This window comes from Mauremys mutica, chromosome 2, assembly GCF_020497125.1.
Source record: "Mauremys mutica isolate MM-2020 ecotype Southern chromosome 2, ASM2049712v1, whole genome shotgun sequence".
Taxonomy (NCBI): domain Eukaryota; kingdom Metazoa; phylum Chordata; order Testudines; family Geoemydidae; genus Mauremys; species Mauremys mutica.
The window spans coordinates 229,665,868-229,689,592 of record NC_059073.1 but is presented as its reverse complement, the minus strand read 5'-3'; the positions used below and the strand labels follow the sequence as shown (position 1 = coordinate 229,689,592).

At 40.8% G+C, this 23,725-nt stretch overlaps 1 protein-coding gene across 2 annotated transcripts in view; it reads right to left on the bottom strand.

Annotated features, from left to right (window-relative positions):
• SCRN1 (secernin 1) overlaps window positions 1-23,725 on the bottom strand; it is a 56,600-nt gene that overhangs the window by 15,172 nt on the left and 17,703 nt on the right. For both annotated transcript variants that reach the window (XM_045008145.1, XM_045008146.1), the window contains exons 2-6: window positions 22,339-22,498; window positions 13,098-13,279; window positions 6,825-7,027; window positions 3,448-3,642; window positions 1,797-1,962 (exon numbers count right to left, since the gene is read on the bottom strand). In XM_045008145.1, coding sequence (XP_044864080.1) covers window positions 1,797-1,962; window positions 3,448-3,642; window positions 6,825-7,027; window positions 13,098-13,279; window positions 22,339-22,497 — 905 coding nt within the window. In that variant the 5' untranslated portion in view covers window position 22,498. The remainder of the gene's footprint in view (window positions 1-1,796; window positions 1,963-3,447; window positions 3,643-6,824; window positions 7,028-13,097; window positions 13,280-22,338; window positions 22,499-23,725) is intronic.

The window sequence follows — 23,725 nt, the reverse complement described above, 5'->3', positions numbered from 1 at the left end:
CACTTCCCCTCCCCAGCTTACGTGCCTGCCTGCCTGCTGCTTGTTCAGGCTTCCCGCGAACATCTGATTCGCGGGAAGCAGGGCAGGGGGAGGAGAAAGGGGGCGGAGCAGGAGAGCTTGGGCCGGAGCTTTTGTTAAATTTAGCAGCCCTTATAGAACTGGTTGTCCTGGAACAACCGGTTCTAAAATGGCTGCTAAATTTAACAACCGGATCGCGCGAACCGGCTCAAGCTCACCACTGGTCATGACTGTGTCAGACTCATCTACTCTGACAGGAAGTGTTTTTTATACTACCACAAAAACTTGGGTGAGGAAGGGACAAAGGGATCACCTTACCTGTTTTAAAGAATCAGATTTGAACCTATGAAACAAAATCTGAGTCAAAGTTGAAACTGCCCTTTAATTCTGTCCTAAAAGTTACTGGAACTAACCATTGTGGGTTCATAGATTAACAAAAGGAAATGGGGAGAATTAGGAAAGTGACTCATAGCAAAAAGTCGTTTTGGTTTTCAAGAGTCTATTTTGAAGTATAGGCATCAGTACTGTACTTGTCCTTTTATTGCGGGATTTACACCCTGATCTAAAGCCCATTGTCAATGGAAGACTTAATGAATTTTGTATCAGGTCTTTGTGTTAGTTTTTTTTAAAGATAATTCTTTTGACATAATTAAGTACAAGAACCATGAAAATTCCAAGACAAGTTTCACCGCAACTTTATATTAAACATGATACAATCTAGATGCAGCACAGATTGTCAGAAAACTAGTTAGCAACATGAATATATTCAAGTGCTTGGGGTTTTTTACATTAAATCCCAATACATCTCAAAACTACAAATCAGAAATGCTTTAAATGCTACATGCACAATATTACTCACTCACAATAATATTACTTTTGTAACACTTTGAGAGCATCTGTATAAAAACTGAAAAACTAAAACTTTCCTGTGTTTGTTTTGGGTGATTAAGCAGAGATTGCAACTTCTTAGAACTGCCACATTATTCCCTAAAGTTGAATTAAGATAACTAAACATTTTTTTAATTGTGTTCATTTCTGTAGTTTAAGAATGGGGTTTGGATAATTTGTTCAAACGTATTTTGGCAACACTGGAAATAAAAAGGCCAGAACAATGGAATATCACTAAGCCTCTTACACTACATGCTCAGCCATTATAATATGAGGCACTGTGAGAAGAATTATTCTCCTTCTCAAGATTAAAATTTAAGAAATTAAATTGAATTTACATTAATTTTACTACTTTCTGCTGATATCCTCCATAAGTGAAATGGAACAGAAGAAAAGAATGTTTCATTTAAAAGAACTTGCCTCCATGGTGAATTATTTTTCAATTACCAAAGCCAGCACTCTGAACAAGTTAAAATACCATAGCAGGGATTTAAGTGTAAGACATAATGTATGGAATGTTAGCGAGCTATTGATCTTTACACCAAGATTAACAAAATGGGTTTTTTGTTCTAATACCATAGGTATTTACTGGGATTTCTACTTAAACTGCATTCAGAGAGAAATCCATGTCCTGAAAACAAAGGTGTGATCCAAAGGGTGTATGGGAAGATGATGGGTGGGGCATAGAGGAGTGCTGAATCTTCTGACATAGAACATAGTCCTTGTGTGGTGAGCATAGACAGGAATTGCAGCACACCTCTGTGAAGGGGGCTCTAAATCTGTCACTAAAATCAGTTTAATAGCTTTCAATGTACATACACACAGCCAGAATCTCCTTATTAAAGCCTGCACCACTAAGCCTCAGAAGGGCAGCAGGCATCCTGACTTACCTTGAAGGGTCCGGAGTGCCAGTGAAGTAGTGAATACAGGGAGAACTAGGGTTCTGAGGCAAAACAGACACTATGCTAGCTGTAGTGAGGAAAGTTTCGGAGTCCACGCAGACGCCACTAGCTTTGTCACGTAAGACATCCATCATTGTTTGCACAGTGATATTTCCTGCAAGAAGAGGAAAAAAGTGCCCAATGGGCCTGAGCCACAGACCACCAAATTCAAAGGAAAGTACTTCTACTTCAATGGTCATTGCATCAGGCCCAACGCAAACAGTGCCACAGTATATAGGTGGGAACATACCCCCACCACTATTAGCAGCTTGTATTTACAAAACTTAAACCCTGAAACATACTAGAACAGATTACAGCTGCCCTGCACTGCCTCAACCCTCTCACTGATGGACTTTTTGCCACTGTAAATGTCTTCATTCACAGACCCAAGTGTGAATTTGGCCTATCATGTCTAATGGATTGGAAGTAATTAAAAGTGCAGAGACAAGCGTCACAGCTCTGGGGTGGTAAAGATAATCTATAACATGGATCATCAAATGTTTCCAGTGACTTTTGGCGCAGTTATCTATGTTTAACTAGACTGTATTATAGCAGAGAATGACAGCTCTGCTACAGTTATGGTTAAGACCAGCTTTCTGTTTCAAGCTCAACTTTTCTAGGTGCTCTAATTAGCTTCTATTTCTTTCCCCTCCTGACCCTCTCCTACAGACTGAGGATTACTTTGAGTCGTGGGCACTGGACCACACCACCCTTACTAACATTGTGCACTGCAGTGAAAAGTTTTTCAACCAGTCTCCTGTCACACAATAACTAGATTTTGTTACCATTTCAAATATACCCAAGTTATCCTTAATATAGAGCTTTTAAAGAGAATGGCAATGCTCCTCATGCATGGCTGGACTGGTGCCTTGAACAAAGATTACACATTACTCATGCACAGCAGCAGATGCTGCAGTAATTCCAAAAAGGGTTCTGGCCAGCTCCAGCTATCTTAAGTGATCAGTAAATTCTGGACCAGAACATAAACCCATTTCTGCTGATAGCAGATTTTGATTATTGAAATGCTCTGGTAAGAAAAACATGCAGTTTGGCCTGAAAAGGGGAAGTGGGGGGGAGAGGAGTCTTTCCTAAGTGCATCTTCATTGCTGTAACAGAACTCGATTCTCATAGTTTGCAACCATAGCTTGGTTCCACAGGCAGCTGGATAATGCCTCTTCCCCACCTCACAATAGGACTGATATGAACATCCTTCTGGAAAAACACAATGCCCCCTCATCGTTTTCTACTAAGGTAAGTCATCTTTTCATGCTAGGAGAACAGGGGTGCACCGGTACGATATTACTCTTATTCTCATGTATTAAACCTACAATGAAAAGACTAAAAGAACCCACAAAACTTAGAGCTTTACACTCCACCATCCTAGTCTGTGTGATTTGATAAATAGCCTTATTCTAAATTTAGGCTGAGGCATTAAGACTTCATTCAGGAGTTTTGCTCGAGGCAATTTGTTCTATGGATTTTCCTTCCATGTGAAAGTGCTCTCCTTGTACCCACTTGAGACTATGGACTGAGGTCTGGTTGAGAAAAGTGGGAATTAGGTGGCAAAAAAAATCAGTAAGGAAAAAGCCTTTCTACTTACCTTCTTGTTTTTCTAGGCTCTCCTGGCCTGAACAGCAGCCTAAATGGTCCTCAGCTAGAGAAAACACTTCAGAAAAATTGAATTCTGTATCTCCAGTCCACCAGCCTTGAGTCTCTGCATAACTCCTAAGCTCAGGGTGCTCAACATCAATTTTTGTGGTTAATGTAAGCTGGTTGCAAATGCATTTTACTCCCTCTATGGAAAGAGCCACAAATCACAATATACCATTACTACAGTGTAGCTAGAAGCAGTTAGAGGAGCAAAATATTTGATTAGCAAACTAAGCCATTGACCAATCTAGACATTTCTTTGTGATAGTCACCTAATTACACATGCACAGGATTTACTCATCACTTCAACTTTCAGGGCCTGATTCTCCAGTGCATCTTGTGTCACGTTTAGATACTTATCCCTGTACCACGTGATTGCACAATGCTACCATATAAGAATGCTGTAATTTTCAACCACTTCTGCACAGTGGAAGAGATTCTACAAGGTGCAAAGCAGTAGAAAATCAGGCTCTTAGATTTCCAGAAGCTAAGTTACGACACTTCACTTTCAAAAACCTGTTTGGAAGTGATCTTGACCCTTTGTCCAAGACCACATTAACTAGCTCATCCAACATGATTACAATCAACCCAAAGGAATTGACACAATGGTACTTTAGCCCAGAGTTGATCTGTGTGGCATTACTTGTTGTTTGAAGAAAAAGTTAATCCCACTATTCAGCACAGCATTATACACATTTGCTAAATAACTTTCCATTCCAGAAACTGTCACCTAATTATAACTGGCGATTTTAAATTTCTTGTTTGAAAATGGGCCTCATTTGAAAGACCAACAGAAGAAGAGCTCATGTGGAATAACTCATAATCTAGTTTCCAATCGAATAGGAAGAGTGGTTTAAAGATTTTTTTTAACGTTCAATATTTAAAATGCAATATTGAATTATAAATCCTTCTGTAAAAATGTAATGTATACTAACGTAGTGTCTTTCTGAGCACAAGACTTGTTTTTAAAACACGGTTCTCTAGGTGTTAAGACAATAATATGGATTGAAAATAATAAGCCTTCAATGCGTTTGTCTATTGTATGACTTTTTTTCCAGAAAAAAAAATCTGCCTGAATTGCTTATATCCATACACATCAGACAGCATGATTAATGATTGTTACTGCAGATACTCACCAGAGGATACAGTAAACACATCATATGAGTAATGGAAATAATTGGATAATGAGTATAGTTTAAACAAACAAACAAAATTTGACAGTGAAGGTAGCAGGCTTATTTTTAATAGGCAGGCTAAAGTGATCTATGAAACTTTTACTTGAATAGCATCATTAACAGCTATTGTTATAGAATCAGATTTGCCTTTCTAATGCCCACTGAATAAAATCTGAAATAGGTGATTACTAATCCAAGTTAAAAGCTTCTATAAGCATTACTGCCAACACACCAACTACAGAAACCAAGGGTCAGAGGCAGGCTGAAAGGTTTCAGTATGTTCTGCTTCACACGTTCAAACTTAAATTGCACCGTGAAAGGGCATTAATCTCTTAGCTGTCCATTTTCAGGAGACTGTAAGATTGGAATAATTTTGATTTGATCAACTGGAATATGTTCTCAAGCAAAGCAAAAAAAACCCATTAGCACTCCTTTAAATATTACAACAATTAAACATTTAAATTTTGTTCTTTCCAGTAGATTCAAATTGACAGAATTACTCAAGTCAGTGCTATATTCAGATGAGCAAGAGGACAATAGCATGAGTATTATTCATTTACAAACGTCTATTTCCTGGATAGCTTTATAATTAAAGTATTCTTCATCACAAGTGGAGTTTATCAAGCAATTTCATTTAAGGAAAAAAGTTCTGTGTAAAAACATTATGTAGAAGACTCAATATACCAAATGATTCTAGGGACAAGTTTTGAAAAACCCAGTGTCCTACAAAGCACTGGTGAATAGTGAACTTCCCTGCTGAGCGTAGGATACCAGTGCCCATGACTTTTGTAGTAAAGCTTTACTCTGAAAAGCTCAAGAATAGCTGTTATGGTTGCAAAGAGAACCTCCTATGGGAAATAAATGTAAAACAATGCACTGCTGCATTCCTAGACCTGCAGGGAGGCTCCTCCTCCATTCCCGCTGCAGCTGGTAGCTTTTGCAAGTGACAGGACTGTGAAAACTGGTCAGTTTCACAGGAACTAATAGGATCTAGAAGTGCAGAAGTGAAAACAAACAAGAATAACTTCATGCTTCTGCCTGGGGAAAGCTATGAGCAGCAGCTGATGCAGGCAATGGAGTTATTACAAGGTTGTTACAAGGAGGAGGGAGGAAAATTATTATTCTTAAGCTCTGAGGATAGGACAAGAAGCAATGGGTTTAAATTGCAGCAAGGGAGGTTTAGTTTGGACATTAGGAAAAACTTCTTAACTGTCAGGGTGGTTAAGCACTGGAATAAATTGCCTAGGGAGGCTGTGGAATCTCCATCACTGGAGATTTTAAACAGCAGGTTAGATGTACACCTGTTGGGGTTGTCTAGATAATACTTAGTCCTGCCATGACTGCAGGGGCCTGGACTAGATCACCTCTCGAGGTCCCTTCTAGTTCTCTGATTCTATTTAGTGGGAAGGATGACTCAGAAGGTGGTTGAAGGGTAGTCGCAGACATACTAATACCATACTAATTCGGGAAGGAATTTTCCTCCAGGGTAGATTGGCAGTGGCCCTGGAGGTTTTTCGCCTTCCTCCAAAGCATGGGGCAGGGGTCACTTGCTTAAGGAGTGGGTGGATCGGCTTATGTGGCCTGCATCTTGCAGGAGGTCAGACTAGATGATCATAATGGTCCCTTCTGATCTTGAATTCTATGATTCTAATGCAGCAACCAGGAGGTTCAAATAAGAGATGAGACCACTTAACATCAGCCAGATGAGTCAATATAGACAAGGTCCAGGAACAGTATCTTACTACTTCCCAGGCATTGGGGTATCTCATCAGGGCATTACTGCTGGACAGTCCCCTCCATCAGTCTTTAGTATCTATGTCTGGCTAGAAGAATTATTCCTCTGTCCCACAGAGGTCTGGTAAACTTTCAAGCCTTGCCTGGAGAAATAGCATAACTGCAGAAGGACAATCAGTCCACACAAAAGAAGGACATTTAATTGCCTAGACTGAAGCTAGGCTGCTACCAACATCATGCAGCTTTTCATTGTTTGACTGATTTGATACATCCAAGCCATTTAGACTTTTCCAATTAGACCTCTTCATAACCCCTTGATATCTTTACCCCCAAATGAAAAGGAATAAATAAAACAAGCTTTGAAGAGATGTTATGCGGCCTTCTTATGATAACCAATTTGCCACCAGTTAAAACTCACCTGTGGTTTTTTCTGCTGCCCAATATTTCCCAACAGTCTCCAAAACCCAGGCTTCTGCTCTATCCACAATCAGAAATGCACTTTGGAAAGCCTGGCAGGAGCTCCCATCTTCATAATAATTTCCACCTTGTCCATGCTCTTCCAACAAAGAAACTATTACATCTAAGGCCTCTTTAGCTGTTGCACCTCTTTCTAGGCCAAGCCTTTAAAAAAATAAAATAAATCCAATACAATTTAAGTGACAGTGAAAAGTCCAGTGATATGCTGCAGTGACTCATTTGTCTTAAACAAAAAGCTTGGAATAGGATCCTATAGTATGAGCTACAGTTTTACTGATGTCAGATGGAATCATTTCTAAAGTGTCTAACAGGAGAAGCGCATTCAGAAGTTATTGGTCAGACATCAGCAATTTCTGCTTAAAAGGTTCACTGGAAATACTAGGCCCAGAACTTTATAATGATGTTTTCATATTATCTAAACTGATTTCTCCATTCACAAGTCTACTACAATTAACACAAGTACTAAGTGTAACCGGGACTGTGTCTTAAGCCAGCCCGCAAGATTTCTCTTTAGGGAGAGTGAATTTGACTGGTAAACAGAATTTTCCAAGACAGTTGTAAAGTAGCAGATTTGTGTACAAAACACCAGATAATTTGGAACAGATATTACAAAAGGATGAGAGAATGAATAGTCAATGTTATCTTATCTTTATCACCCTTCTCTTCCTGTATTCCCACACTTACTGTCCATCATACCCTCCATACAAAATTAATTGCACATCAGCCTTCAGTGACTGTTTTATACTGTAGACAAAGGCATCTTTGAGTGTCTGTGGGCAACTCTACTATGTTAACTTCTTAAATGCTGTTTGGAAGTACTAAAATGCAGGGTACTTGCCAAAGCTGAATGTGACTGGCTTGAAAGGAGTGTAAAAGTAAATTTGCAAATCCTAACAAGTAAACTTAACTACTCGTTTTAGAAAATGAATCAGAATAGTAAAATCAATGGGGTTTAGCATGTTGATCTGAAGTATTTATATTCAAAATGAAACCATCCTAGTTAGGAAATTAGCTAACAGCTACTCGGCTCTACTTAACTGCTATCTAGGCAACAGATTAGAGATTTCTATTTATTTAATCTTTTAATCTATTTCTGCCATCAGCTAAGTACAAGCTCTTTAGAAATGTCAATACCCACAAATATGATTTCATTGATCTCTTAACTCTGGCATACCATACTGTACAGTCATTATTGTCAGTTACATTAACCTCCCATATTAAAAACTTGCTGTAGTAATAAAAATGAAAGTCTGTATTTACATCTGCCTTCTAGAGAATCAAAACCCTTTACAAAAATGAATTACATCTCAGCACATTTATGGAGAAGTCCTATCCAATCTAAGCCCTGCTGATAGGTGGGAAAACCACGGCAGCGGTTAAGATCCAAATTTTTGAGACAGTTTTCTCTAAAGCTGGGAACAAAATTCGACAGATGGGACCTGATCTTCAGAGCTGTGAACCACCCACACTTCCAACTGAAGTCAGTCTCAAAATACAGCCCTGGGTGTCTGAAGCAGGGCATCTAAAGTAGTGCCCCTTTTAAAAATGCAGCTTTAAATCACTAACCCATGTTTGCACTTCAAGCCTGTGGCATAGCCAAGGCCTCCCCATCAGATTTTCAAACAAACCTTGACATTCCACAACAAGAAGTTTGGGGAAGCAAAGAACGGAGAAGGTTGGTTTTATTGTAAAATGATCTCACTTTGCACTGTTTCCAGCTAAATGTAGAAGTTAAGCAAAGGCTAAGAATCTTTATCCCAGAGATGGGTCTGAGCACTCAGTGGAAGCAAGCCTACCCCAAGGATGAGCTCACTCCAATATCTGCTTCCATTGGCATCTCTGGAGAAAGTCTCATGGCTGTATGGGCTTCCTCTGAATCATTCTCTCATTCTTCAGCTTTGCCATCTTCCTGCTCAAGCAGTACCACATCTCCAACCGCTGTACATGCAATCCCAGTCACTCCCTCTCAAAGCCAGGATGCCTGACTTAAAAATCAGACAAGACTTAGTATTCAGACAGTTGGCAAATGTCCCAGGACCTCATCCTGAATGTGCAATTAGATAGAAGGGTGCAGTTGATGGGTAATGGCCACTGGCCAACCAGCAGCATGTACTCCATTACTGGGAATGCAAGCACTAACTTTCTTATCCATTGATGTTATGGATGGTCATGCATTTCAAGGGCAGAGCTTTGTTATTGTCTGGGATTTCAAATATCATTAAACAATTTTAATTTTTGCATAAAAGTTTGTTTCAAAAGTTCTTTCCCTGGGACACACTGGAGTATGATACCCCAATGAATCAATTAGATTTCCTGCTACTAACAGTGGAAAACCCAATACACTGGCAGATATTTTTGCCTAACAGGCATATTTTTTGCTGGTCAAACAGTCACTGCATTTGGCACAGTGGTCATTTCGCACCTTTATTTTTTCCTCAGAGACCCAGCCAAGAGGATTAGGATATAATTAAAGGACTGAGGAAGGCATATTGTGAAACTAAAATCTGATAAAACAAAACCTGATTACAGATTGAAGTTGGTTTCTCTGGTAATTTTCTTCCCAAAATGGGTAGAGTCTAGTTCCCCAGCTAAAGGATCTGAATGCCTGATTTCCACTAAAGCTGACTGAGCATCTTAATCCTGTACACACTTATGTTTCTAGAAAAGATAAGCACATAAATGACACCCAAAGTTGGGCATAAGATCTCTGGGGCCCAGGCTGCTGGAGAAGTCTGATGTGGAGGAGGCAGGGGGAAGAGGAAGAGAAATAGCACTGAGTTGCTGCCAGCTCTGTTCCTGTTGGTGTGAAGATACGTTTTTAGAGGGGTAGTTTGAAGATACTGAGGAAAATTGGACAACCTCAGAGCTGCTGTGTCCGCAAAGAGTATTGAGTGTACAAGGTTGGCTCTGATGGGATCTACAATCTGTCTTTGTCCCCACTCCTCTTCGGGGGAAACAATTCATTCACTTGTTTCAAACAGATGAGCACTCCTGAGGCCTCCTGTAAATTATTGGAAGCAGAGAATAAAACAAGCAACTTGTTTAGGAGGTCCGACCCACAGCAGACCTGTAGCGGAGACGAAAAAAATCCAACATCACTTCTGTCTAAAGATCTGCTGATCCCCGTAACTTTCCGCTTCCTTAAGCCTGGCCAATTACTTTAAACCAAGCTCTTGAGTAAAAATCAATCCTCTGAGGCTACTAGAGGGGGAGGGAGCTTTAAATCTATTCTATCCCCAAACTGGAATTCTTCATTAACAAAGCTCAGTGACATGCCCTCCAACAAGGCAGTTACCGCAAAATTACAATGTTGTTAACTTGAAATTCTTAGCTCTTCAACTTCAACTCCTAACTGTAGATTCAGACTTTCAAACAAGCTACTAAAATGTGAATGAGTTTTAAATAGACATTTGAACTGATACTGATACTTTAAAGACAAGCAACTTCAGTTAAGAGTGACGTCAACTTAGCCAAATTAGTTTTGGGAAGTCAAAAATAGCCAGATATTAAACAAATGATGACATTTAGGAAATAGAAATCTCTGGTAATCCCAAAGTTCTTTTCAGACAGATGTGTTAAACCTTCATAAGGTGTCCCAGCACTTTATTTATGCATCATTTCGTCTCATGTCCACAAATAAAAATAAAGCTTTCTGATTGTGGTGCCTAGAATGAACTCTTAGAATTGTAAGGAAGGAAGCAACAGTGACACTTCAAGTTTAGAATGAAATTTGTTTGTTTTTTGCAATGTTGTTGGGGTTTTCTATGCATGCCTAACAGCACCCACACACATTTTTAGTGTCCTGGTCCATGTTTGCTGGATCTGAATTCCTAACTTGCCAGTGACAGAATTCCAGAGAAATGCAGGGCAGGCTTCTTACTTTCTGCATGAAGTATCTCTAAGGAGTTGGGGTACAATCTAAGCCAGGAGGATGATGGTGTAGGCCCTCTCCGAAGGGCTCAATCTCACATGGCCTCTTCATGTCTGGCTCAGAGAGCAGGATTTTGGCTGAAGTGCCTGAGCAATCTTATTGGTCTGAATACTCTTATGCTAGCTGTAAAGTTTAGAAACAATTTCCAAGGAAGGAAGCTTGTTTTCAGAAACAAAAGCAAAACGTATACCAAGTTTGAAAAGCCTAGAGCTAAGACTTAATACCAACATAGAACTTGAAAGTGTGGGGAAGGGAAAATTAGGGCAGAAAAGAGCATGTTTCCTAGGGTATCGCAACATTACAGAGACTATACCGGCATAGTGATGTCACTATCGCTATGCTGACACAATGCCATAGTGTAAACCAGCCTGCACCAATGGAAGAGGGTTTTCCTGTCACCACTTCCCTGAACAACAGAAGCTGGATTGATGGAAGCATTTTTCCATTGACATAACTGCATCTACATTGGGCATTAGGTGAGCATACCTACAGCTTTCAGGGGTGTGGCTCTTATTACCCCCAATCGACTTTTTAAGTGTAGATCAAGCCATAATTCTCCTTTGAATGTCTCAATGGATTGCCCTCCCAATTAATCTCAAGTCATGTGACTGGCATGGTCTGCAAATGGCTGAAAAGTGGCGCTGTCAGTCCTAGTGGTGTCCACATGGCCTACAGGCACTGATTCTGTACTTGCTGTATTTCCGTATTCTGGATATCACCCAAAAGAGAATTTTAATGTCATTATCCAGTATTCTAGAAGTTTTCACAACTAAAAAGGGGGAATTTCAACAGCACGCTGATGGTTATAGTGATCTCTAGTTCTCCTTGGTGCGAGCTATTGTTGGCTTTGATCTTTGTCCTCTCCTTCACCAAATGAATTGTTCAGACAGTGGGTGAATTGTTCAGACCAGGGGTGGGCAAACTTTTTGGGGAGAGGGCCACATCTGGGTGAGGAAATTGTATGCAGGGCCGGGGCAGGGCGGGTGGAGTGCGGGATGTGGAGGAAGGGGCTCAGGACAAGGGATTGGGGCAGAGAAGGGGTGCAGAGTGTAAGAGGGGGCTCAGGGCAGGGAGTTGGGTGCAGGAGGGGTGCGAGGTACAGGCAGAGAGCTTAGGGCAGGAAGTTGGGGGGCGGGGGGCAGGAGGGGTTTGAGCTCCAGCCCGGTGCCGCTTACCTAAAGTGGCTCCGGGGTGGCAGTGGCGCACACCAGGGCCAGGGCCGGATCCGGCCCGCGGGCCATAGTTTGCCCATCCCTGGTTCAGACACTACTGGTTTCTCCTTAGGTTGGCATCTACTCATATATTGCTGTGGATCCAGTGTTACTAAATGGCATATATACTTAACTGCTAAACTAGATTTCTGACCTGCCATGATTCACGCTTACTACACATAGAACTCTTTATCCAGATTGTCACTTGTTAAAAACCTAGTAGCCTGTGGGACAAATATAAATTTGATAGTATCAACCAGCCATAGGACATGCCATTAAAAAGAGAATCTTTGCTAAACAACAGGATACAATCATTTTACTCTGACCACTACCTACATATGTAGTAGTCCATTTGCTCCCTTGCTAGAAGCAGTTCAGGTTTTCTATTAGCTCATTTGTGCCATTTCCTTTCTTCCTCCTGCTTGGTTTTGTTTTTTATGATTCTCCTCACTGCTGCTCAATGTGCAGCTTCAGACTTACAAATGCAGAGCAAGCCTTTCAGGCAGCCAGCCTGGCGTGAATGAACTTTCAGAAGTTTGTCAGTCAGCATTCAACAGAAGGGCAAAGGGTTTACATTGGAATGCATGTGCTGAAGTGGGGCTACAGTAACTTACTTATTCTAGGGCTTTTATGCGTATGAGTAAGCTTTCTCGGTCAGAGTAAGATGCTTTAAAGAAGAAAATGATGGGCAATACAGAGCTGTGAGTTAATCACTTCTTCCTTACTACAGCTTTTCTTATTCTGACAATATATCACTTCTGTTCTGTATGGTAGGCAGATATGGTGCTGATTTTAATGAATGCAAACTAGGTTGAGGTAGCAATATTTGCTAGTTTGATACATTCCAAATGTTACAAAATGTTAACTTGATCATGTTCAGGGCCCTGTATAAATAGCGTATCTATAGGTGGTGTCTACAGCCTATACAGTTTTAAATCCCAATCTTAGTGTCTACGTCATTGATATATTGTGCCATTATTGCTAATATCACAATATCCTGATACAATACAAGCATCTTGCAGCCTTTAATAGGCCAAGTGATTGATCCATAGTCTAGCCATTAACCACCCACCTGACAAGATCCATTCCCAGCAGGGCTTCAGTTTCAGAAGCTGGCTCTCTGGTGGTGATGGCTTCATTAGCGATGCAGACTCCATGTTCATTGGCTCCCATTTCTGCCCCCCAAAGCCAGGCAGGTCTGCTTAGCATAACAGCATGAGTCTTCGGCACCTGATCAATTGCAATGTATGTACACTGCATTGGGGGTGGAGAGAGAATGCTGAATGAAACTGAAAGCTAGCCATTATCTTGCTCCACTAGAGTACATTATTTTCTTATATACTGAAGTCTAGTCAAGGAGATTTTAGTAAATTATATTTCCATACCCACAAATTTTAACACACATGGTATTTCTAGGCTTCACAATAAACGGGGGAGGGGAAGGGAGAGAAGGGCTATTACAATTATCACACAATTTGTATGTCACTTGAAAAAAAAAACACAACTAATCTTTACATTATAGAAAGAGTGAAACATTTTTATATTTCATGTTGATAGTACCAGACCTCCAAAATATTATACATATCATGAATGACAAGCTGAGCTGCAGACAGAACTCACACAGCTGCAATACAGATACCATATCTGTCAAAACATAAGGGACACAAACCACATTTTGTAGGTAGTAATACTGTTGATAAAGATGGAATGCATATACTCATGGCTAATCTGGACCTTCACTTGGATACATTAGCTGCCTTATGAAACACTTACTCCATTACTGCAACAAAACAGAATAAGCTAAAGGACCTCCAGAGAAAACACCAACCGTATTCATTTAAATTTGCTGGTTGTGTATATGTGGGAGAAAAGACTGTGAGAGTTTATCAGAACACAATGGTAGTGGTCACAGGAAAGTAACGTCTAGACTGATTTGCCTGAATTTAAGTTTTTGCAGTGGACCATTTAAATTTACAAATCAGAAGTCTATGGATATGTTCAGATAAGAAGGGGGGGGAGAACCCCAGAGTGCATCTTTGAAAAGCCAAGCAAGAGAATAATCCATCAGTTTTCCTTCACAAACACATTTTATTTTACTCTGTAGTTTGAACATCTTCCTAGCATTTAAAGATGGAAATGGTCTTCCCAAACTGTAGAAAAAAAAGCCTGATTTATTCTTAGGTTATTTACACATATGGCGGGGAAGGGGAGACATTTAATAAAAAGTCAATAGGAAATAAAGTGAGGGGAAATGAAGGTGAAGAAATGTTTATATTTTAGTTTTGAATGCAATTAGTACTGTGGTCACTTTTTTTTTTCAGGAATACATTCCACAGTGTAGATCCTACTCTTGTGAAAACCTTGTCTTCTGTACTCATAAGTCTCCCCTTACTGGTCAACATTCCTGTGTAAGGTCATCCTGGGAGGTCATCCTCCTGGAGAGAGGTGACTGGTCATCAGCTATATCAAGTGTTGCAGCAGCCTCCAGCAGGAGAGTACTGATATATTTTCCCCCATCTATGGGGAAAAAAGTCATTCACCATAGCAACACATATTGTCTCTGTACCACGTTCTGAAGTCTAAGGGTATAGCGGCATGTAGTGTACAGACACGTGCACGCCCGGTTAGCATGGGTATAAATAGCAACATAGATATTGAGGCATGCCTTAAGCAAGTAGAATGCCCTACATGCCTGAACCCTAGGGTATGTACCCCATACAGCTCTCTACATGCCCATGCAATGCCTTCAGTGTCTACACTGCTATTTTCAAGCGATGTAGTGCCTTGCTTTCTCCATTGCAGTGAAAGGCTCCAGCAGCAGGGAAGGGCTCTGTGGTAGAGACACAGCAGGGAATATCTCCAGCAGTTCCCCACTGCCGGAGTCCTTCCCTGCTACCTCCACCTGCCTGAGCCTTTCACTGCCGCATGTAGCTACACGTCACAGTGGACACAGCCTGTCTTTCACTGTGGCATGTAGCTACACATGTAGTGCCTGTACTCTACATGACGATGCCAGTGTGGACAAGGCAAGTTACTGCCAATCAAAAGGTGGTGTTACAGGGTTTTCTTGGTAGCTTCTCAATTAACTTGTTTAGAAAATAAAGATTAGACACTGGGTGGTAGCTTTTAGGTCTCTGCCCCTGAGCAATTATTTATTTTTGTACTGGTTGGCCCATAATATGTTTTAGGATGACTGGTAGCTTCCCTCATCAGAAGTGTGACATTGTTAGTAGAGGTCCCAGGCATTCTCTACTCTCACCAACCAGGAAGAGCCTGGATCAGTCACATGCAGTGACCCTCACTGTTCTCAATGCTTCCACAACTACTAGTTGTGCAAATGGGCTAACCTGTTGGGAGTTAAGCATTGTGTTTCTGGTCCCGCTCTATCTTGTTATTCTTGGAGGCCTATGAAGACAGGCAGATGATTTCCTCTGTAAAATAAGAACTTCTTAAAGCAGGAGATGCTGTGCTTTGAAGTTATGTGAAGGCTGCCTGGGTTTAGAAAACTACAGTCTGCAGAAGTACTGCAGGGCATGACTCTGCAGCCTCTGACAAAGGAAAGAGAGGCTCCCCTTGCATCCCTCTTCACAGTTGTATAGGTTCCTGTATCAGTTGTTCCTGCCACAGATTCTCTAGTTTTATTCCTTCCAGCTTCATGGGCCACAGGTTGTCTCAGAACTATAACAATCTGTGGGATTGTGATGCATGGCTAGAAAGGGTTAAACATCCTGCAAAATAAATAACCCTCAAAAGACAGGTGGAGAAATAATGTTTGTGTTTTTGTGTATATACATAACATATGAGTAGGGTCACAATGTAATCAACAGTCCCTGTCTAGGCTGTATACTGATAATTCAGAGGCCAAAAGAACATCCTATCATTTAAATGAATAGTAAATACGGGATATCTTGGTATTCATCTCTCTTTGAAATGTACTGTGAATGGTGGAGGAACAAGCAAATGGCCTTATGTTAATTCGTATAGCTAAGTACTGGTGATGGACCTCCTTCAAAGTCATCTTAATTATCTTTTGTTTCCCGAGGAAACTCCAACTTGTCAAAAGACATGAAATTGTATAAAAGATCACTGGGTCCTGATTCTGTCATCAGGGGAAGTTTGAATCGCAAGACTGAGGTCCCAGTTATGCTGGTACGCCCTGAATGTGAGATTTGGACATTGGTCTAAACCTATGAACTATTTCTGAAACAGCTACAAAGCTCACCATCTCTGTTATGAATCTGAACCTCAATGAATTGAACTCATGTCTGTATGTATACTGATCTTTTAACCATTCTTTCTCTCTCTCTCTCGCTCGCTCTTTTAAATAAATTTTAGTTTAGTTAATAAGAATTGGCTGTAGTGTGTATTTGGGTAAGATCTGGAATATTCAATAACTTGGGAGGTGCCACCAGACGCCTCATCATTTTTCTGGGAGGTAATGTATACAATCTTTTGAGATTGGTAGAATTTTTTCTTTTATATGATGAAATAAGATTTTCAGAAATCATCATATTGACTTAGGTACCTTGATGGAGGCCTGAGGCTGGATCACTTTAAGGAAACTGTGTTGTTTGGACTTCTGAGTAACCAGTGAGATAATATAGAAGCTGTTTTATGCTGGCTTGGCAAATCTAAGTATTGGAATATCCACCAGCTTTATGGGGATTGTCTGCCTCATTCTTTGCAGTTCATCCTAATTGAGTGACCACAGCTGGCTCCCCACTAGGACCCCAGTCACAGGGATCAAAGGGGGAAACCTTCAGTGCTAGAGAGTGTCAATAGTTGTATGGAAGAGGGAACTCATGTGCGCGGTTGCCAATGTGAAGCTTTGATTTTTGCCTTGCACAAACAGATGCAGTCACCCCACCATCTGCAGCATTCCCTTGTATTTCCCTATACTTAGGAAAGGAAATATTGAATATTGAAGATACCAAGGTAAAGTTAGAGCTTGTCTAAACAAACACTTAGGGCTTGGCTACACTTACAAGTTGCAGCGCTGGTGGAGGCTTTCCAGCGCTGCAACAACACCCCGTCCACACTTGCAGGGCACAACCAGCGCTGCAACTCCCTGGTTGCAGCGCTGGCTGAAAACCCATCCCGGCAGGGGTATAAGGAGTGCAGCGCTGGTGATCCAGCGCTGCCCAGCAGGTGTGGACACTCACCAGCGCTTTACCTGTCCTCCAGGGAATAAGTAGTTATCCCAGAATTCCTGTTCAGCCACTCTGCACATCAGTTTGCACTCTACTGCTCTTGCCTCAGGTGACCCGCCCTGTAAATGCCCCGGGAAATTTAAAAATCTCCTTCCTGTTTGCTGCAGCCAGGTGTGGAGTGCAATCAGTTTTAATCAGTTACAGGTGACCATGCCTCCACGCGGCAAACGAGCCCCAGCATGGAGCACTGGTGAATTGCAGGACCTCATCAGTGTTTGGGGTGAGGCATCTGTTCAGGCACAGCTGCGCTCCGGCCGTAGGAATTACGATATCTTTGAGCAGATATCAAGGGCCATGCTGGATCGGGGCCATGATCGGGACGCAGTACAATGCAGGGTGAAAATTAAAGAGCTGCGGAGTGCCTATTACAAAGCCCGAGAGGGGAATCGACGATCCGGAGCTGCTCCCACGACCTGCCGTTTTTACAGGGAGATGGATGAGATACTTGGGGGTGACCCCACTGCCAATCCCAGGATAACGATGGACACTTCTGAGCAGGCTGGGGGACAGGAGGAGGAGGCGGAGGAGGCGGCGGAGGCGGAGGCGTGGGGGGGGGGAGGAAACCGCGAGTGAAGCTCCTGGCATGGGGGAAGAAACCGCAGATTCGCAATCGCAGCAGCCAGCAGTTGCAGAAGGACAAGCAGGGCTTTTATTTTCGTGTAGCCAAGCCCTTAGTTTGCAGCAAGCTGGGAGTACATGGCAAGTTCACATTAGTGTCCATTTGGAGCTACCTGATGGGCACTAACAGTTCCATAATGAAAAGAACAGGAGTACTTGTGGCACCTTAGAGACTAACAAATTTATTTCAGCATGAGCTTTCGTGAGCTACAGCTCCCTTCTTCGGATGCATAGAATGGACTCCATCTATGTTCCATAGTGCACTTTGATGTACTTTTGCTTTAAAGTTACTCACACACCAGCCTGCCATGAAGTCTTCATTTAGATAAGCACTTCTTTATCTCAACTTCTAAATGTCTTTTGTAGGGATAAAAAAAAAATCTCCCATTTACTGGACTGTAGCATCTTCTTTCAGACACTAAGAAGGTATGGCGTTCCATACCATGAGTACATTCCATTCTTGTTAAGTACACAACTTGGGTTAACATAAAAGGGAGTTGTGCCCATCAGAACCGAATTACAGCTGGGCTAACATATTTAAACTTGGGTCTTTTTTTTGAGCTGTGTGGCAATAGATCAGGATTTCTACAAATGTGTTTTGTATTTAAATATTTTGTGCAAACATTGCAGGCTATAGAATGCTCATGAACTGTTTGCTGCAAATATTCAATATTCACTCTCAATTAACTAGACTGATCACCTAAGTGATATGGTATTATTTCTGTTCCCTGACTGGATGATCATAACTTCTATGTTTAGGCATTCATCGTGTTTAATTTATTGAGGGCTTTGATTTTCTTGGGGGAGGATGGGAGCACTTAGAGAGAGGTAGATGGAGACAGCCAGGTCTAGGGAGTTTTAAACTTTTCCCTTTTCCACAAAAGCATCATGTTCTGATTACGTACACTTAAACCCCACCCCATAAGTCAGAAATGCCTGGGGTTCCCTCCCAAATCTGAGGATGTATGGAAAATAAAAACTACTGGAAACCAGACCGATTGCTGCTCATTGAGGTGGCGTTCATTGTCACATTCACATAGTAGTAACAGTTAAAGCACATTCCTTCCACTCTTGTTGCAAGAATGCAGTACATTCTACAAGCAATGCATCTGCTGAGCTGTGAAAACACCTGCAGGCATCTCTGTTTTAATCTCTCAATTCTGAAAAGGTCTCATTCCATAACAGAGAATTCATTGAGCACAGTGGGAGCTAGTAAAGTAGCAAACCAATAAAATGATGCCATTTCATTCTATACCGATTTTCTTTTCTTTTTTTTCATATTCTCTGAATTGCCTACATGCATTGAAGACAGCCTGTATTTTTACACAGAAATTCTGTACAATTTCAGCTTCTATATTTTAATCCAAGTTAAAATAACTTTTTTGTGCTTGCATAATTTGCTTGGATTACAAATAGGGCTGTCGATTAATTGCAATTAACTCGTGATTAACTCAAAAAATTAATCACAATTAAAAAATAATCCCAATTAATTGCAATTTTAATCGCATTGTTAAACAATAGAATACCAACTGAAATTTATTAAATAGTTTGGATGTTTTTCTACATTTTCATATATATTGTATTCTGTATTGTAACTGAAATCAAATAGTTGCACTGTAAAAATATAAACAAAAGAAACAGTACTTTTCAATTCACCTCATACAAGTACTGTAGTGCAATCTCTGTTGTGAAAGTGCAAGTTACAAATGTAAAAACAAAACAATGTAAAACTTCAGGCATAACTGGACTTGCAGGCTCTAAAATTTTACATTGTTATTTTTGAATGCAGTTTTTTGTATATAATACTACATTTGTAAGTTCAACTTTCATGATAAAGAGATTGCACTACATACTTGTATTAGGTTAATTGAAAATACTGTTTCTTGGTTTTTTACAGTGCAAATACTTGTAATAAAAAATAAAAAAGAGCACTGTACACTTTGTATTCTGGGTTGTAATTGAAAATATATTTGAAGATGTGAAAAACATCCAAAAATATTTAATTTTTTTCCAATTGTCAGATTAATTTTTTTCAGTCCAGAACATAAAAAAAGAAGAGGGTGTTCTTAAAATGGCCTGAATTAGCTTTTTGGTGGGAAGAAGGTAACAGTAGTAGAAAAATGGGGTGAGATGGGCAGGAAGAAAGCAAGCTGGGTTTCTAGTCATGCTGGCTGCTCTAAAAAAGCCAACACTTCATGACAGGAGCAGCATTGCAGGAACTTATTTCCTTATACTTTCCCTCCTGATTCTCCAAACTAGCCTGGGTGTGTGGCCTCTCTCCCAGTCACTGGTGCCATCTCCTGGAATATTTGATGTTTTTTCTTAAAGCCCCAGCTCCTGGAGCCATGTGCTTGTGAGAACCTCAGCTTCCATTTTAAAACAGAGCACATTTCTGGTCCTCTTGATTAAAGCTTAACAGCGTGAACTCTACAGCCTCAGAAACCAGAACACAAATAACAAAAAACCCCCACCACGACTGAAGCTAATTGTGATTTGAGGGAGTGGGGTGCTGAGCCATGGAGGGGCTGCCTCATGATTTTTGAATGAGGTTGGCCTTACTGTCATTTATGCACCATTCATAGAAAACTGGCACATAAGTCACTATAATGTAGCTAAAACTACCAATGTTGATCACTGAATCTAATGAGCACATCTAGCTAAAATTTTACCTACAGCACGCTATCATTTTACTCAAATCTGAGGCATCCTACAAGTGATAGCAACATAAAGTCTCAAATTTTTGTAACTAGCATTTTTAATTTTAGAATTGTAGCCATGATCACTTAAATACTTCTAAAAATTCAGCCTAGAATGACAAAAAGCTGCATGTGTGCTCACAGCACTGCCATACCCTCACTTCTCACTGCTGCTGCCTGAAACAGGAAGAGTTGAGGGGAAAAATGGGGCAGCAAGGTACAAGAAAGCACCAGAGATTTTGCATGAAATTCCCCCCACCCCACCACTAAGGAGAATCAGGCAGCCTGGTTCTTCTGTTTCACTTCTAGCATAAAGGAAAAAATTGATGACAGATCTAAATATAGTACAAAGCTTTCCAATAAGATGGGGGAATGAAGACAAGCACAAGATTCTCTTATATTAATGAAAAGCAACTATTGTGCTGTTCCTATTGTACTTGGTCAGCAGGAGTCTGATTCCTAGCACTGCTAGCCAAGCTAGTATTTCATAGTGGCCAAGTCAGAATTTGTCCATGGTTGACGAAGACCGTGGTGATGGGATGTTTTAGAAAAGGGTATTCTCTGAAGAAAACCTATAGATTCTAGGATACAGGTAGAAGAGATCACACCAACTACCCAGGCGCACACTTTCATTTTTGGATAACTCATAGTAGTTTTTGGTTTGCTCACTTCTGCTATAAGGCAAGTAGCATAACTCGGTAAGAACTTTACCTTCTATAAAAGGCCTAATAGGCTTAGCACTATATATATAGAGAGAGAGCACTATATTATATATAAACAAACATTGGCGCAAAAGACCAATACTGTATATTGTTCCTACTTTCAGATTTCAAGCAGCAATCAGTAACACATGGAAGATTTTGTACATACAGCTAGGGATGAGTTAAGATGCATTGTCCATAGCTCTTCCACTTGAAAAGACCAATGATGACAGGATTGCAGTTTAGTCAAAGGCAAACTTTAGAGGGTAGAAAGAACTGAACTATTTACTTGCAGTTCATTGTAGAATTACACCCTTGGTTTTGTCAGGGCATTTGAGGCATTGGAAATACTAAATAAATATTAGTAGAACAATTTTCAAATAAACAAAATACCACAAAGTGCACTGAGGCACTGCAACCAGGGAGAATTCTCAACAGGTGCCAGCACAGATGTATTGCAGCGTTTCCATGTACCACTGCAATTAACAGCATCTGGTCCTTTAGGAAAAAAGGGTTTCCGCAGACCCAAAGTTCAGTAGTTTAATACAGGACATGTAAATGCTAGAGGTTTGCTGCACCTTTAAATTAGACATGCATTAACTGGGCCAGATAAGAGCACCAATGACCGACTCATTCCTTTTGGTGTTTGAAAGGATGTCAGTTAAAAGAAATAAATATTTGTTGCTATTCCCAGCTTATTAGGAAAAATTTACCTTGACAGAAAAATGAGTATTGGCAAGTAGTACAGACCGTAGCACAAGCAGCAAAGCTGTAAACAAGTCAGCCTGTCCGCTGCAGAAAATGCTGGTTTTTAGAGCTTTTTGGTTGGTAAAGTGCCGGATAACACAGCTTTTACTGTAGTTGCCATTTGGGAACTCCCAAGAATCTTCTCACCAGCCCTCCCCAACTCCTAAGGCTTGTCCTGGTAGACAGGCTCAGAATGAAGCATTATTCAATCATTCTGGACCTTATAAATTTGAGTTTAGGGAATACAGACTCCAAAATCTGACAGGAATACAAGGGGCACCTTTACCTTTTGAAATGGCACTCGCTTATACTGCAATTTTAAACACAATGAAGCCCATTACCTCAACTTTGCTTCCTGGATCATGAGCAGCAGCAGCAAAGTAGACCACCTCCTGTACTTCTTCTCGAGGCCGTGCTGAATTTTTTCCAAACACAACAAGCCCATCTTTAGTGCGTGGTGGAAAAGCAACAAAACAATAACTGGGAGGAGCCACAGCCATCCTAAAAAAGTGAAGGGAAAAAGGTAATGCAAGTCTGACTAGTATTTCAACAAACTTTCAAAAATCATTAAATACAAAGGTAGAGCTAGAGCACAAATATTTCACTGTCGCATTCATCTTATTCCCTTATGTCAGTTAAGTGCAGTTAGTGAAAGAGAAACAGCTTAGTCTTATTTGGGGTTCGATAAACACAATTAAATTACAGTGAGTTACATACTTCCCATACACATCTGTGAAGGCAGAGGTGTAAGGGGCAGGGGAGAAGAGAAGGTGATTGTGCCTTGGTAATAAGACCAGTCAGCCTTTGAAGAAGGAAGATACTAAACAACTCTGATGCAGAGTAACACTTGACCTAGAAGCATTCTGCTGACTCAGAAATAGGCACTGCACCAGAGCAGAGAGATGCAGAAGAATGTTAAATATTCTACTGTAGTCGTCTTCTTCTAATGCAGTTTAAAAAAAAAAAAAGACGAGTGGTATAATGGTATAACTGGAACTAGGACTAAAATATACATAAAGCACAAGTGGTAGCGGAGGCTGCCTGTCAGTTTAACTACCTATCCAATAAGAAGAGTTATAATAGTAACTGCTAAGTGATTGAACCTGGTTTTCTTCTATGGTTTGTCTGCAGATTTTTAAACCTCAGGTTAATTGATTGCCAGTTTGTAAAGGCTAGTCTGGAAACTCCTCCAATGCTTTTATCAGGATACAAATGTTCAAAGTGTCCAAACTGCCAGTTAATATATTTATGAAGGTTAACCCGCTAACTTGAGGCAAAACACATACTGGATGACTATTCCGTCAAACAATCATGGTTTGTCTTTAAGCACAGAAACTTCATCTATCACAGGGGTACATAGGCGGCAGGTTTGTATAATTTTTGGTGGGGCCCAAAATGGTGGTGCCCCCCCGCTCCCGCCCTGTAAGCCGATATAAAATGAAGCTACAACGCGTCAGCACCACAAGATTACAAGGGTCAATTAAAAGTGGAAAGTCAGAAGCAGCACTTGCCTACTTCAATATACAGTATTATATTTTGTTGTACCTGTTGTGATCAGTTTCCCCTGCAAGATGCCAACTGAAGGTGTTGGGGACAAAGACAGTTTGGAGCTGGCTGGGGAAATGGGGAGAGACTCAGAACTTGGTTCTGGGCTCCCCACCCCGCAAGATGGACCTGACCGAGGGGTTCTGTTTTCTGTACCAACAAGCTCTGTTTAAACTGTGTTCC